Here is a 14,369-nt window from a genome sequence, read left to right as displayed (position 1 = left end):
CGTTCCCTTTCAATACCTACATTTCCGCTGGGAACTGCGACTGTACTCCTTATTCTGGGGAACCTTTTTATATGCTAAATGGACCAAGAATAATCTTGGCTCCTACTGTGGGACACCAAACAGAAGCTAAGCTGTATCATGCCTGCTCAGCCCTTAAAGTTGTACTACTCAAGGGAGCAACGGCCCTTCCTGCTGCTTTTAAAAATCCATTTTGTTTAAGAAACATGCGTATGTCAAACTGAAGAGATGCTCAGAGCATTAGACTAGAAAATAATTTCATAGGCAATTTTAGAGTTCAACTCCACCAACTACCAGTGAAGAAGCCTTTCAAAGAGTAAATTCTCCTTTACCATACAGAAAAGATGGACTGAGAAAACAAAAACTGACCATGATACTGGATAATGGAGATAATTGCACGACTGTATAAGTGTAATTGAACTGTACACAGACAATGGGTGAATTTTACGTATGTAAAATTATACCTCAATAAAGCAATTTTTTAACAAATGCCCATGACCGCTTTTCCCATTTGGTTGTGTGTCATTGCAGTTTTTTCCACACAGATTTTTTTTTCACAGAAACCTCATTTTATACAATTTTATGTTTTTCACTGAACATTATTTTTCACTCGTTTACCGAATTTTTATTAAAAATGTGTGAACACCACACGCTATTAGAATGGCCAGAATCCATCACCCTGACACCACCAAATGCTGGTGAGGATGTGGAACAATAAGAACTCTTACTCATTGATGGTGGAAATGCAAAATGCTTCAGCCACTTTGGAAGACTGTTCGTTTGGCAGTTTCTTATAAAAACTAAGCATGTTCTTACCAAACCATTTAGCAGTCGCCCTCTTTGGTATTTACCCAAAGGAATTGAAAACATGTCCACACAAAAACCTGCCCACAGGTGTTTATAGCAGCTTTACTCACAATCGCCAAAACTTAGAAGCAACCAAAACGTCCTTCAGTTAGTAAATAGTTGGTACATCCAGGCCATACAATATTATTCAGCGCTAAAAAGAAATGAACTAGCAAGTCATGAGAAAACACGGAGGAACCTTAAATGTGTATCAATAAGTGAAAGAAACGAATCTGAAAAGGCTACATACTGTATGATTCCAACCATGACATTCTGGAAAAGACAAAGCTATATAGACAGTAAAAAGATCAGTGGTTGCCAGGGGTTGGGATGGAAAGAAGGATGAATAGGAGGAGCACAGAGGATTTTTCTATGGCAGTGAAAATACTCTATGTTATTATAATAATGGATACATGTCATTATAAACCCATAAGATGTACAACACCTAATGAGTGTATAATACCTAAAGAGTGAATGAAACCTAGTGTAAACCATGGACTTTGAGTGGTTATGATGTGTCAATGTAGGTTCAATTGGGGATATATGTAAAAATCTCTATACCTTCCCCCCAATTTTGCTGTGAACCTAAAACTGCTCTCAAAAGAATAGTTTTAGGGGCACCTGGGTGGCTCAGTGGTTTGAGCATCTGACTTCGGCTCAGGTCATGATCTCCCAGTTCCTGGGTTCGAGCCCTGCCTCGGGCTCTGTGCTGACAGTTTGGAGCCTGGAGCCTGCTTAGAATTCTGTGTCTCCCTCTCTCTCTGCCCCTCCCGCACTCATGTTCTGTCTCTCTCTGTCTCTCAAAAATGAATTTAAAAAAATATTTAAAAAATAAATAAATAAATTCTAGTTACTTAACATATAGTGTAATAAAGGTTTCAGGATAATAGCCTTTTAAATGGTTTTCATAGAGGTAAACCTTAATTTAGTCATCCCTTTATTGTATGCATATTTAGATGTTTTTTCTTCCCCAGTTTATCACTATTACAGATAACAGTGAACATCTTTATGTATTTCGTTTTATTTCGATAGGACTGATTTCTAAATTTGGCTATTTCAAGGCTTTGCATGCAACTTGCATCCCCAAAACATACCAATTTATATTCTCACGGACAGGTAGTAAGATTATCTGCCTTAACATAACATGCTCTCTAGCACTGATTAGCATTTTTTTTATATTACTTATTGGTGTAACACTTTATCCCCTCAAAATCTTTTTGTTGCCAATAAGATTAACCCATTTTTCATATTTATTGAGAATATGGATCTAAGCACTTTTTTTCTCAGCTTGTCCTATTAAGGATATTAATTGTAGACAGATAATAGGTTATGGCCTCATTGTTTGCTTTTAATGGTATTTATGTTTTACATTACAACTGTGGGAGTCAAATTATAACAAATTTGTTCCAAGATCTATGAGAGAAACCTGGGTTTTATTTTCCAAGTATTATAGGGGCAGTGGCTTCCTTAGTAAATTTCTCCTTATTTTTCAGCAGGTTGAGCCAGAAATTAACATTTTTTGAAGAGAAAAATTATAAAGCATGCCCTTGGTACATATTAAACACACAGAATCTTTGTCTTTCAATGTTTCCTCTGAATCGAACTTGCCATTTAAATTGTTCTCTCTTTGGGGACCTGGATGGCTCAGTCGGTTAACAGTCCAACTTTGGCTCAGGTCATAATCTCGCGGTTGGTGGGTTTGAGCCCTGCATCGGGCTCTCTTGTAATTTTCTCTTGTAATTTCCGCATTGTTCTCTCTTGTAATTTTTAAATTACTTTTACTTTTTTAAATTACTTTTAAAATCCCAAACTCATTCAGAAATGTACAGATTCAAAATCACCCACACTCCTAATTTATTTTAACATGAAAAACAGGAAACTAATAACTTGTGATTCAACATAGTAAAAGCTGTAATGGCATAATAGAGAAAACTATAGACACAAAATGACGAAAAGTATGAATTCTCATCTCAGGGTTTAAGATTAAAGAAACTTCTCCAAAGAGGTTTTCTTTCAAGCTCGTCTTTAAAAATAGGGCTAGGTAGGGGAGACTGGGTGGCTCAGTTGTTTAAGCCTCTGACTTCAGCTCAGGTCGTGATCTCACAGTTCATGAGTTTGAACCCCAAGTCGGGCTCTGTGCTGACAGCCTGGAGCCTGCCTCGGATTCTGTGTGTGTGTGTGTGTGTGTGTGTGTGTGTGTGTGTGTGTGTGTGTGTGTGTGTGTGTGTCTCAAAAATAATAAACATTAAGATTTTTAAGTAACCTCTAGACCCAACCTGGGTCTCAAACTCACAACCCCGAGGTCAAGAGTTACACGCTCCACCAACTGAGCCTGCCAGGCGCCCCTATATGGCTGTAGCCTTTATACACCATTATCTGGTATGATGAGCCCTCTGAGCTGTTGTTCTTTAGGGCATGTTTGCTATTTCTGACCTTTTTTCTTCCAAATACGTTTCAGAATAAGTTTGGTCGTGTTCAAGGAAAAGTGCCTAGCATTTTTATTGGGATTTCACCAACTCCGTTGATGAGTAAAGGGAAAGCTAACATATTTTCCATATAGTCCTTCCCATCTATGATTTTATAGTCTGTCTTCATTTACATTGGCCTTCTTTAACGTCTGTTAAATCGTTTTATAATAAGTCATATATGTATCGAGATGATTAGTAATTCTTTTCTTTAATCTGTTTCTCATATCCAGAGGCTCTCGTTGCAAATATTGTAGTTTTGTTACATTCTCATAGTTTGATGCTCTCTTTATTTCTTTAAACATATTAAGTACATCTATCTGCTTCTAATAAATCCAGTGTTTGCAGTCTGTGTGTCTGATTTTGCTCTTTGAGTAACTTATTCTGAGTACCTTGTTTCCAAGTGTATTTTGTGTTTTTTTTTTTTCCATTGTGAGCACATGTTTCTTGGAACCATATTTATGATAATATTTGGGTGATTTATATTTGCTTCAGTCAGGCACCAAAGGGCACTATCTACCTTCAATCACTATAAACCAAAATTTTAGATTGAGATTTTTTTCAGGCTACAGGGGTAGTATAAATTTAGGGCCCAAACCCAAGTGTGTTAGCTGTCTAATGCTGCATAACAAATTATCTCAAAACCTAGTGGCTTAAAATGATAATTATTCCTTCTCGCTCATGGTTCCAAACCGAGCACAGTAGTCTCTACCCCACAATGCTCAGTACCTCAGCTGGCCAACCCAAAGGCCATCGGCCACAACAACAACATATGGTAAATCCGTGTGGCTTGGGCTTCTTCTCAAGCTGGTAGCTGGGTTCCTGGGCAAGAACCGAGAGAGAGCGAGCCTGTGCTGGGGGTAGCCACATTGCCTTTTATGGTCTAGCCTTGGAAATCAGGCAGTATCACTTTCACCACGTTCTGTTTGTCAGGACAGTCATAGGTCCCGTCCAGATTCAAGGAGAGAAATAGACTCAACCTGTTGATAGAGAGCAGCAAGGTTCTCTAAGTGCATGTGGGACTGGAAATATTGCAGTAGCTATTTTTGGAAAACACCATGTGCCACACCAAGTGAAGACAAACATGTAGTTAACAATTCTCAAGGGGTTGACATTTTTCTTATTTCCCTTTACACTAGAAGCAGGTCTGACAGAAACCTGTCACCATCTCTGTCTAGAGTGAGTTTTTTTCTAGTTCCCCTGTTGTAAACATTGCCTTTCAAAGGTCCTGTCTTTGTGTAGAGGTCTCCTTATTTGTGCCCAATCTTTATCTCCTCCTCTGACTTTAAGCCATAGACAGATACCCTCAAGGCACCCTGGCTTCAGGTGCCCTCCACCTGTCTGGATTTGTGCTTACTTGTTATTTAAGACCTCCAAAGATAGCCCTTACTTTCCTGCTAATTTAGCCATACATTCTAAACCACGTTTGCCTTTTATTTCACGTGCTCAGGTATTCTGTCCTAAGAAGGTCTCTCCAGACATCTGATTCACTTTATTTCCTAAAACAGAACTTAATCAGGTTATTTTTAATATTGCTTTTTAACTATGAATAATTCTTCAACATTTTCCTTATTGAGATATATTTAGATCCAACCTCCAAAGTGTTAGTCTCATTTAACATTTTTCTTTCTGACCTAACACATTTGAGATTTCTTTTTTTAATTTTTTTTAATGATTATTTATTTCTGAGAGAGAGAGAGAGAGCAAGCAGGGAAGGGACAGAGAGAGAGGGAGACACAGATCTGAAGCAGGCTCCAGGCTCTGAGCGCTCAGCACAAGAGCCCGATGCAGGGCTCGAACTTGTGAAATGTGAGATCGTGACCTGAGCTGAAGTTGGACGCTTAACCGACTGAGACACCCAGGCACCCCCACATTTGAAATTTCTAAAACAGCATGATTTTAATTAGCTGCAACCTGTTAAGAATGGAATAAATTAGTAATACTTAAAAATATGAGTTCTGCGTACACTGGAAACTAATGTTATACATCAATTACATTTCAATAAAAATCAAACAAAAAATTAAAAAATAATTTAAAAAAATAAAATAAATAAAAACATGAATTCTGTTTCTTTAAGGGAGTTACAGGAACTTCAGAACATGACTTAAAGGTTACATATATTTCCAGTCCTAATTTATAAAAATAAATAAAATAAAAATTTCATATTTTTATATTATAAATACACACATATATAAATGAAATAGGTACTTTTCTCTAAGGTTTAGGTTGATAGGATCTCCATATGATCATGCCAACCAAAGAATACATAGGCATCCAAGGACTAACTGAAAACAATGCTTATTCATAAATGTTGACACTGATGAGTTAACTGATAGGTTAGCTATTTATGAGCATTTTATATATTTCTAAGCATATATTTACTTACCTTTTTTATAATTAAGCTTAGAATTTATAGGCCAGGTAACTTTATACACAACCCCTATTTTGAACTTAACAGTGTATAATAAGCATCCATAAAAATGTTTGTCTTGCTGAATATTTACCTAATTAAAGAATGCTACATACTTTCCAAGCTTTTGTTTACTTAATTGGTTAGAATTTTAAAGGACTTGCTTAAACTATGAGAAATCATAAAAGAAATGCTAATAAACATCAGAGAAGAAGAAAGAAAATGCAGGAGAGCTAATCTAATAGAGGTGTAGAATGGGAATAATCAACAAAACAATTCATTTTGAAGAGCTTAGTATTGGAAATACTTGTTACAACTGCTCATTGCAAAGAGTTGGACACTGTTCTCATGCAGTGCATACTTCTAATTCCATGTGATACAAATATGCCTAGATAGTCAGAAAAAGTTTCCCAAATGATTGGCCCTGTTAATGAGGACATATCTGTCACAGATCAGAGAAACTAACAAAAAGTGTTATTTCCCTTAGTAAAATCAATATTAACGCACTCCTTTTAGGAATAATCAGAAAATACAGTATTTACTGTGCCTGAAACTAAGTAACATTGTGTATCAACTCTACTTGAATAAATTTAAAAAAAAATACAGTACTTACAAGTAGTGTATATTGGTTGATAATAGCGTATGGCAGTGTTTCTCAATATTGGCCGCTTGATATTTTGTTTTTAATGATCTTTTAAAACCTTGTTCTACAGGGGCGCCTGGGTAGCTCAGTCAGTTGAGCGTCCGACTTCAGCTCAGGTCACGATCTCACGGTCTGTGAGTTCGAGCCCCGCGTCCGGCTCTGGGCTGATGGCTCAGAGCCTGGAGCCTGTTTCCGATTCTCTGTCTCCCTCTCTCTCTGCCCCTCCCCCATTCATGTTCTGTCTCTCTCTGTCTCAAAAAATAAATAAACATTAAAAAAAAATTTTTTTTTAAAAACCTTGTTCTACAGTTTTATTTTTTTGTCTTCCTCTCTCTCTGCCTCTCCCCCATTCATGCTCTCTCTGTCTCAAAAAATAAATAAACATTAAAAAATTTTTTTTTAAAAACCAACAACCTTGTTCTACAGTTTTGTTTTATTTTTTTTAAGATTTTATTTTTAAGTAACCTCCACAGCCAACGTGGGGCTCATAACCCCAAGATCAAGAGTCACGTGTTCCACTGACTGAGCCAGCCAGGCACCCCTCTACCAGTTTTAAAGACATAATTTCTGTTTTACAGTGATAACTAGTAACTAAAAGATATTTTTTATTCAATGCAAATCTAATTTTTTTTTAAGTTTATTTGTTTATTTTGAGGGAAAGAACGAGCAGGGGAGGGTCAGAGAGAAAGGGGACAGAGCATCCGAAGCAGGCTCTGTGCTGACAGCAGAGAGCCCAATGCAGTGTTCAAACTCACAAACTGTGATATCATGACCTGAGCCCAAAGTTGGATGCTTAACCAACTGACCCACCCAGGCGCCCCATTGCAAATCTAATTTTTAAATATTTTTTATTGTGGGAAATTGGCTATTGTGAATAATGCTGCTGTGAGAACAGGTATATAAGTTATCTGTTTGAGTCCCTGTTTTCAGTTGTTGTTGTTTTAGAATATACCTAGGAGTAGAATTGCAGAGTTACATGTTAATTCTATGTTTAAATTTTTGAGGAATCGCCATCCTGTTTTCCATGGCAGATGTATCATTTTATGTTCCCACCAGCAATGCACAAGGGTGTGTTTTCTCCACATCCTCATCTACATCTGTAAGTTTTGTGTTTGTTTTTTGGGGGACTCAAACTCAACAAACCATGAGGTCATGACCCAAGCTGAAACCAAGAGTCAGATGCTTAACTGACTGCGTCAGACGTCAGCTCAGGTCATGATCTCACATTTCACAAGTTCGAGCCCTGCATCGGGCTCTTGTGCTGAGAGCTCGGAGCCTGGAGCCTGCTTCAGATCTGTGCCTCCTTCTCTCTCTGTCCCTTCCCTGCTTGCTCGCTCTCTCTCTCTCAAAAACAAATAATCATAAAAAAAAATTTTTTTTAAAGAAATCTCAAATGTGTAAGGTCAGAAAGAAAAATGTTAAATGAGACTAACACTTTGGAGGTTGGATCTAAATATATCTCAATAAGGAAAATGTTGAAGAATTATTCATAGTTAAAAAGCAACATTAAACAAGCTGAGTTTGTTTTTGCCATAGCCGTCCTAGTGGGTATGAAATGATACCTCATTGTGGTTTTGCCTTAATTTCTCTTACGACTAATGATATTGAGCATCTTTTCATGTGCTTATTGGCCATCTATCTTTGGAAAACCGTTTTCTGTTCAAGTAATTTGACCATTTTTTTTTAAGTTTATTTACTTTTTTTAATGTTTATTCATCTTTGAGAGAGAGAGAGAGAAAGAGCGCCCGGGGGAGGGGCAGAGAGATGGGGAGACAGCCTCCCAAGCAGGTTCTATGCTGCCACCGCAGAGCCCCAGGTAGGGTTCGAACTCGTGAACCTTGAGATATAAACTTAGCCGAGATCAAGAGTCAGATGCTTAACAGACTTGAGCCACAAAGCACCCCAATCCTAGTTTCGTTTTTAAAACGTGATTTCTCCAGCTTGATTCTATGGACACATTCTAACGGAAGAGAGTCTAGCTCTTTTGGTTTCAACCTCCTTTGGGGAACCTTGGCCTTTGGGTTCTAAGAACACTGCCCCCTCCTTTTATCTGTCCAACCTAGTGTTGCTAGTGTTACTAGTTTCTTCTTCCTGTCACTAATCTCTGGGCCACTTCACTGGTCCCTGATTGGTCCTCAGATCTTCCACCAGTTATGTATTAAGTTATTTTCATTAAATTCTTACTGATGTAAATATTTGGCTTGGTTTCTGTTTTCCTGGGTAGACCTTAACTGGCCAGAAAGAACCTAAAATGCTTCATTTTACAGTTGAGCAAATGTTGACCTTTTTTTCTTTCAAATACATTTATTTTAAAATTAACTTGGTCGTATTCAAGAAAAAAACCTTGCTAGTGTTCTTGAAACCCAGGAACTTAAGGAATTTCCTCAGTATTCATAAAGTTAGTAGAAAGTATTGGGCCCATGATGTTTCTATTCTCAATCCATTTCTCATTTTAACAACTTAAAATTTACAAGGTAGGGTAACTAAAGGAGTGAAAGAGGGACTTTTCATGATGTTGTTCCTTTTGATTTTTAATGGTGTAAGTATTTTACCTACTTAGAATAAATTAAATTTTAATTTTAAAGTAAAAAAATGTTTACCTTTATACACTGTGGTGTATAAGTGTGGGTCTTTACAAAATGGCTTTAATTTCCATTAAATGTCATTATGATTACTAGTAATTATTGAGAAATACTAGTTATCACAAGATGGAAGACTTCACTAAGCACAGTTATCCATAAACTTATCACACACACACACACACACACACACACAGTGTAGTTCTATGTAAACAAATCTACATTAATCCGATTTTCTGTTTTCTAGAATAATGATCTCCAATGATCTCCTTTTTGGGTCACATTTTCCTACTGATAAAAACTTTTGAGCAAATACTCTCATTATATGTATATTTATTTATAATTATATTAAGTACATGGACCACTGAATTAATGTGTACATTATGAAACATTAACGAAAGTTAATATTTATGAAGGACAAGGTAAACAAATTAAGAGGAAAAGTTGCAAAGCTTTTCCTCTCCCCAATAGACAGTCTTGTGCATCCCAGTGTGCACCTACCCTACTTGGACACAGTTCGTTGTTGTTGTTGTTGTTGTTGTTGTTGTTGTTGTTGTTGTTGCTGTTGCTGCTGCTGTTGTTGTTGTTAATGTTTAGTTATTTTTGAGAGGTGGGGGAGGCGGGGGAGGGGCAGAGAGAGAAGGAGACACAGAATCCGAAGCAGGCTCCAGGCCCCGGGCTGTCAGCACAGAGCCCAACGCGGGGCTCGAATTCACAAATTACTAGATCACGACCTGGCTGGAACCCACGCACTGTGAGATCATGACCTGAGCCGAAGTCAGATGCTTAACCGACTGTGGCTCCCAGGCACCCTTCAACACACTTCCAGAGTGTGTCCTTAAGAGCTGCTGCCAGATCTCAGACACTTATTCTGTTGAGGTGCCTACATGTTCACCAAACTTGGGGAAAATATTTAAAATGACCTCTGACTTCAACTCCCTAACCTATTTTAAGTTCCTTAATTCAAACACAAAGCAATAAACTCCTTAGCCTCCATCCCAAGCAGTTTCTCACAATCCTGAGAGCCTGATATGCAGACTCTGGACTTAGGAATCACGTCACTAGAGTACATTAGACTCCTTATCACCAAAGATCAAGGAACCTGGAGATGAAATGGTTGAGGGTATGTAGATAGACTGGAGAGGAGCCTAAAACAGAACGACCGTCCGGTTGACTATAGCTTCTATCTTTTTTTTTAAAAAGTAAAAAGAAAAAGTTGTGATGAGGACAACACAAAACTATCTGGAGTCTTTTTAGGGTGAGTCCCTTTGTTGGCTACAATGTAATGACTATCTCCTTCCTGGGTTCAAACAGTTCAAAACTAGCACTGGAATAACCCCCTGCCAAAGTGGAAAGGTCTCATGTGGGAGTTTTTCTCTGCATTATGTGGCCAGCACACGAAGCCTCTCTCTGTTCAGTGCTTCATGAGTGCCTGCAGGGTGCAGGACACCAGGATGACACAAAGTTGAATGAGACTCTGACTTTTAAGGTCAATGACATTTAGCAATTCATAATCCAATCATGGAGAAAAGTTCATATTTATGAAAACACTGGAAATGATTCCTTGCCAGGGGAAGAACGAAAGCCTTCCCAGAGGGAATGCCATTTGGTCGGGACAATGAAAATGATTGTAATTCAGCAAGAAAGGAAGCGGAGGAGGGGGAGGGTAAAGATAAAGAGGTGGAGGAAAGAGCAGAGTACTGAACTGGATGGATGTGTGTGGTCTCATGTACTCCTCAGGAAAGCCTCCAGAGATGACCATCATCCCCACTTTACAGATGGGGAAACTGTGGCTCAGGAAAGTTAGGTAACTGGCACGTATTACACATGCAATTATCTGCTGGAGAGTTGAATTAAGGGGTGCATTAGCTAGACAACTGCTCGTAAATGCAGTTTAAGTGGTACCAAAACTTCCCTGTATATGATTTGTAAGGATACAGGGAAGCTGTACTTACCAGAACCATTCTTAGGAAATAGACTACACGTGTTGGGAAAATAAAGGTTACATAAGCTATTCGGGGCACTGATGTGGTCAAGATCCCTAGGGGCACATTTTCCTGTAATACTTAGGAGTAAGAGCCTCTTCTTTAAATAAATGTTTAACAGATACTGGAGTACTATCAATTTAAAAGGGCCAAACTAATACCGTTCCCAGGTACCTAACTTATTCTGAGTAGTTATAGAAGAATTCATTTTAAATCTGCTTAACTCCAAAGCCAGTGGTCTTGGCGATGTGCCATACTTCCTGTAGCATGCAACTGAAATGCAGAGAGATGGACAGATGGACAGACAGATAGAAACAGAGATGGGGAAGGATCAAATGGTACTTCTAAAGACTGGGCTGCCGGTGGTCTCACTGGAGTGAACCTAGTGTATTTTCTTCAACTTTTTATCCTAACCACACATTTTTCAGGCAGCTTAAGTCCCTTAAAGAACAAGGTAAGAATGAGTAAACTGATACATTTCCAGTGTTAAATCTACCACTGTATATTTGTTATCTCCAGGAAATTACTACAATCAAGGGGAGATTCGTAAGAAAGAACTTTTTCAGAGCTGTGATGTTTTGGGGATTCCACCCTCCAGTATAATGATTATTGACAACAGGTAATGTATCTTTCAAAAATGTAGAAATTCGCTGACAATAAATATGCAGTGGTATGCTCAAAAGACACAAAAAAACGAATGTGGGTGTGTAAGAACATCTTATTTGAGAAGTCTACTTAAAATAGTTTCACATTTGTTTTTAAGTGACAGTAACGCAAATAAATGTTTTCAACGTCTGTTCAGATTCTGTCTCTGAAGATAGCTACTTTAATCTTTAAAAAAAAAAACGTTATGAAATTTTCAAAACTACACAGAAGTATGAAGAACAGTGCCATGAACCCCCATATGCCTACTCCTAAGCCCAGTTAATTATCAGGCCTTTTTTATTATACTTGCTTCATCTATCCCCACTTAACAACTTGTATGTGTATGAAGCATTTTTTAAGAAAATCTAGGCCTCAGGTCATTTCACGCCCACATACTTTGATACACCTCTCTTCTTTAAATTTTTTTTTCAATGTTTATTTATTTTTGGAACAGAGAGAGAGCATGAACGGGGGAGGGGCAGAGAGAGAGGGAGACACAGAATCGGAAACAGGCTCCAGGCTCTGAGCCATCAGCCCAGAGCCTGACGCGGGGCTCGAACTCACGGACCGCGAGATCGTGACCTGGCTGAGGTCGGATGCTCAACCGACTGCGCCACCCAGGCGCCCCGATACACCTCTCTTAAGAAGATAGACTTTTTTTTTTCCTATGGTCACAATGCCATCATCATCACCTCTAACAAAATTAATAGCAACAATTCCCTGGTGTCCCCCCCAACACCTACCTAATCCATAGATGTTTGTCCAAGTAGCTCACCGTCTTTTTACAGTTGATTTTTTCAAGTCAGGATGTGAACGAGTCCACACGCATAGTTGGTTGATATTGTTTCATTGTCCCTTCCTCCCTTCCCCACCTTGTCTTTGATTGTTGAGAAAACTTAGTTGTCATACAGGACGTCACACATTCTGGATCTGTCTGCCTGCCTCCTCATGGTATTAAGTTGTTCTGTCATCCGTATTTCTTGCAAACTAGAACTTAACTGTAACTTTCAGGGGTGAGAATACTGCATAAACTATACCGTGCACTTTATATAGCATCATTTCAGGGGACACATGCCATCTGATTGTCTTACGGTGACTCCACGATGGATCAGTGAATTCACATGGCAACAGCTGTGCCTTTCATTTTAAAGTCCCACACCCACCTTTCATGTAATGTTTTCATGATTGCCTGAATCACTGTTTAACTAGAAATAGCCGAATGCTGAGTTTCTAAATCTCTCCTGCATTCTAAGTATATTAGCTGCAAAGCAAAACTTTATCAACTGGGGCTATTTATTTAATTATCCCAATATATAATTTGATCCGAAAAGACAGCAGGATAAATGCTTAATTCCTCAATTGCCATTTTCAGATAATTGCCATTTTCAGAATAAGGAGTTGATGCCCTACGTACTTCCAGTGGTAATCTGTTGTTTGTTGCTTGGATGGGGGAGGGCACTTTTTCATTTCATTGAGTACCTATGTGTTTTTAGGTATTCAGGGTTTCAGTTTCAGTCATGTTCTTTGATCCTCCGGTTGTCTCATCTGTGACTGTTGAGACTCTTCATGTTAGCCCCTGTGTCCTTTGGGTGTGACGTCTTTAGTCTTGTAGAATTTGCTTGCTATCAAGGACAACCAGATTTCCCAGCACCTTCTTGTGTTCTTTCCCGCCTCAGTCCTGGCATCAGCCATCCCTCCAAGGAGTTTTGGTGTCTCTTAGGAGGGTGTGGCGTTTAGAGACCATAGCCAGAGTTACTTGAGTGTTTATTTCTATGGTGTTATTTCCTATGGTTACTTGAACTTCATAGTGGACAGAGCTAGTATATATATATTTGTTTAAGGAAAAAGAAACCAGGAATACTAATGACTGCAATGTAGAATTAATATTTCAGGGGATTTGTTTAATGCCTTTGATTAATACATCAAATCTCTTTTCTCTTACACTGTAAATCTTGGCTTTTTTTTTCATTTTTTTTTTTAACATTTATTTATTTTTGAGACAGAGAGAGACAGAGCATGAACAGGGGAGGGGCAGAGAGAGAGGGAGACACAGAATCGGAAACAGGCTCCAGGCTCTGAGCGGTCAGCACAGAGCCCAACACGAGGCTCGAACTCACGGACCGCGAGATCATGACCTGAGCCAAAGTCGGACACTTAACCGACCAAGCCACCCAGGCACCCCATTATTTTAAATGTTTATTTATTTTTGAGAGACAGAGAGAGCAAGAGGGGAGGGGCAGAGAGAGAGGGGGACAGAGGATCCAAAGCAGGCTCCACGCTGACAGCAGAGAGCCCAATGCAAGGCTCAGGCTTGCAAACCACAAGATCATGACCTGAGCAAAAGTCAGACACTTAAGTGACAGAGCCACCCAGGCACCCCTGTAAGTCTTGCTGTTTAACAGGATAAACATAATAATTCTTTTTTTTTTAATCTTTTTTAAAGGATTTTATAAAACATGAATGAAAAAATACTTGAAAAGCAGATATTGAAAATCAAGGCTAAATATAATATGACTGATGTCTGTAATTTACTTTAAAATGATTTTGGGGAAAAAATGCATACCTATATAGATTAAACCAAAATAGCACAATATTAACAAGTTGAGCCTTGGTGAAAGGTACATGAGTGTTCATTATACTATTCTTGTTAACTTTTCTGTTTGAAAATTTTTATATAGGGGCGCCTGGGTGGCTCAGTCGGTTAAGCATCCGACTTCGGCTCAGGTCATGATCTCGTGGTCCGTGAGTTCGAGCCCCGCGTCGGGCTCTGTGCTGACA

At 38.6% G+C, this 14,369-nt stretch overlaps 1 protein-coding gene across 2 annotated transcripts in view; it reads left to right on the top strand.

Annotated features, from left to right (window-relative positions):
• PIGL (phosphatidylinositol glycan anchor biosynthesis class L) overlaps positions 1-14,369 on the top strand; it is an 82,675-nt gene that overhangs the window by 794 nt on the left and 67,512 nt on the right. For both annotated transcript variants that reach the window (XM_086686130.1, XM_025920436.2), the window contains exon 2: positions 11,466-11,565. In XM_086686130.1, coding sequence (XP_086542256.1) covers positions 11,466-11,565 — 100 coding nt within the window. The remainder of the gene's footprint in view (positions 1-11,465; positions 11,566-14,369) is intronic.

Source organism: Puma concolor, chromosome E1 (assembly GCF_028749965.1).
Source record: "Puma concolor isolate L17-30 chromosome E1, mPumCon1.1.hap2, whole genome shotgun sequence".
Taxonomy (NCBI): domain Eukaryota; kingdom Metazoa; phylum Chordata; class Mammalia; order Carnivora; family Felidae; genus Puma; species Puma concolor.
This window is presented reverse-complemented; position numbering and strand designations above follow the sequence as displayed.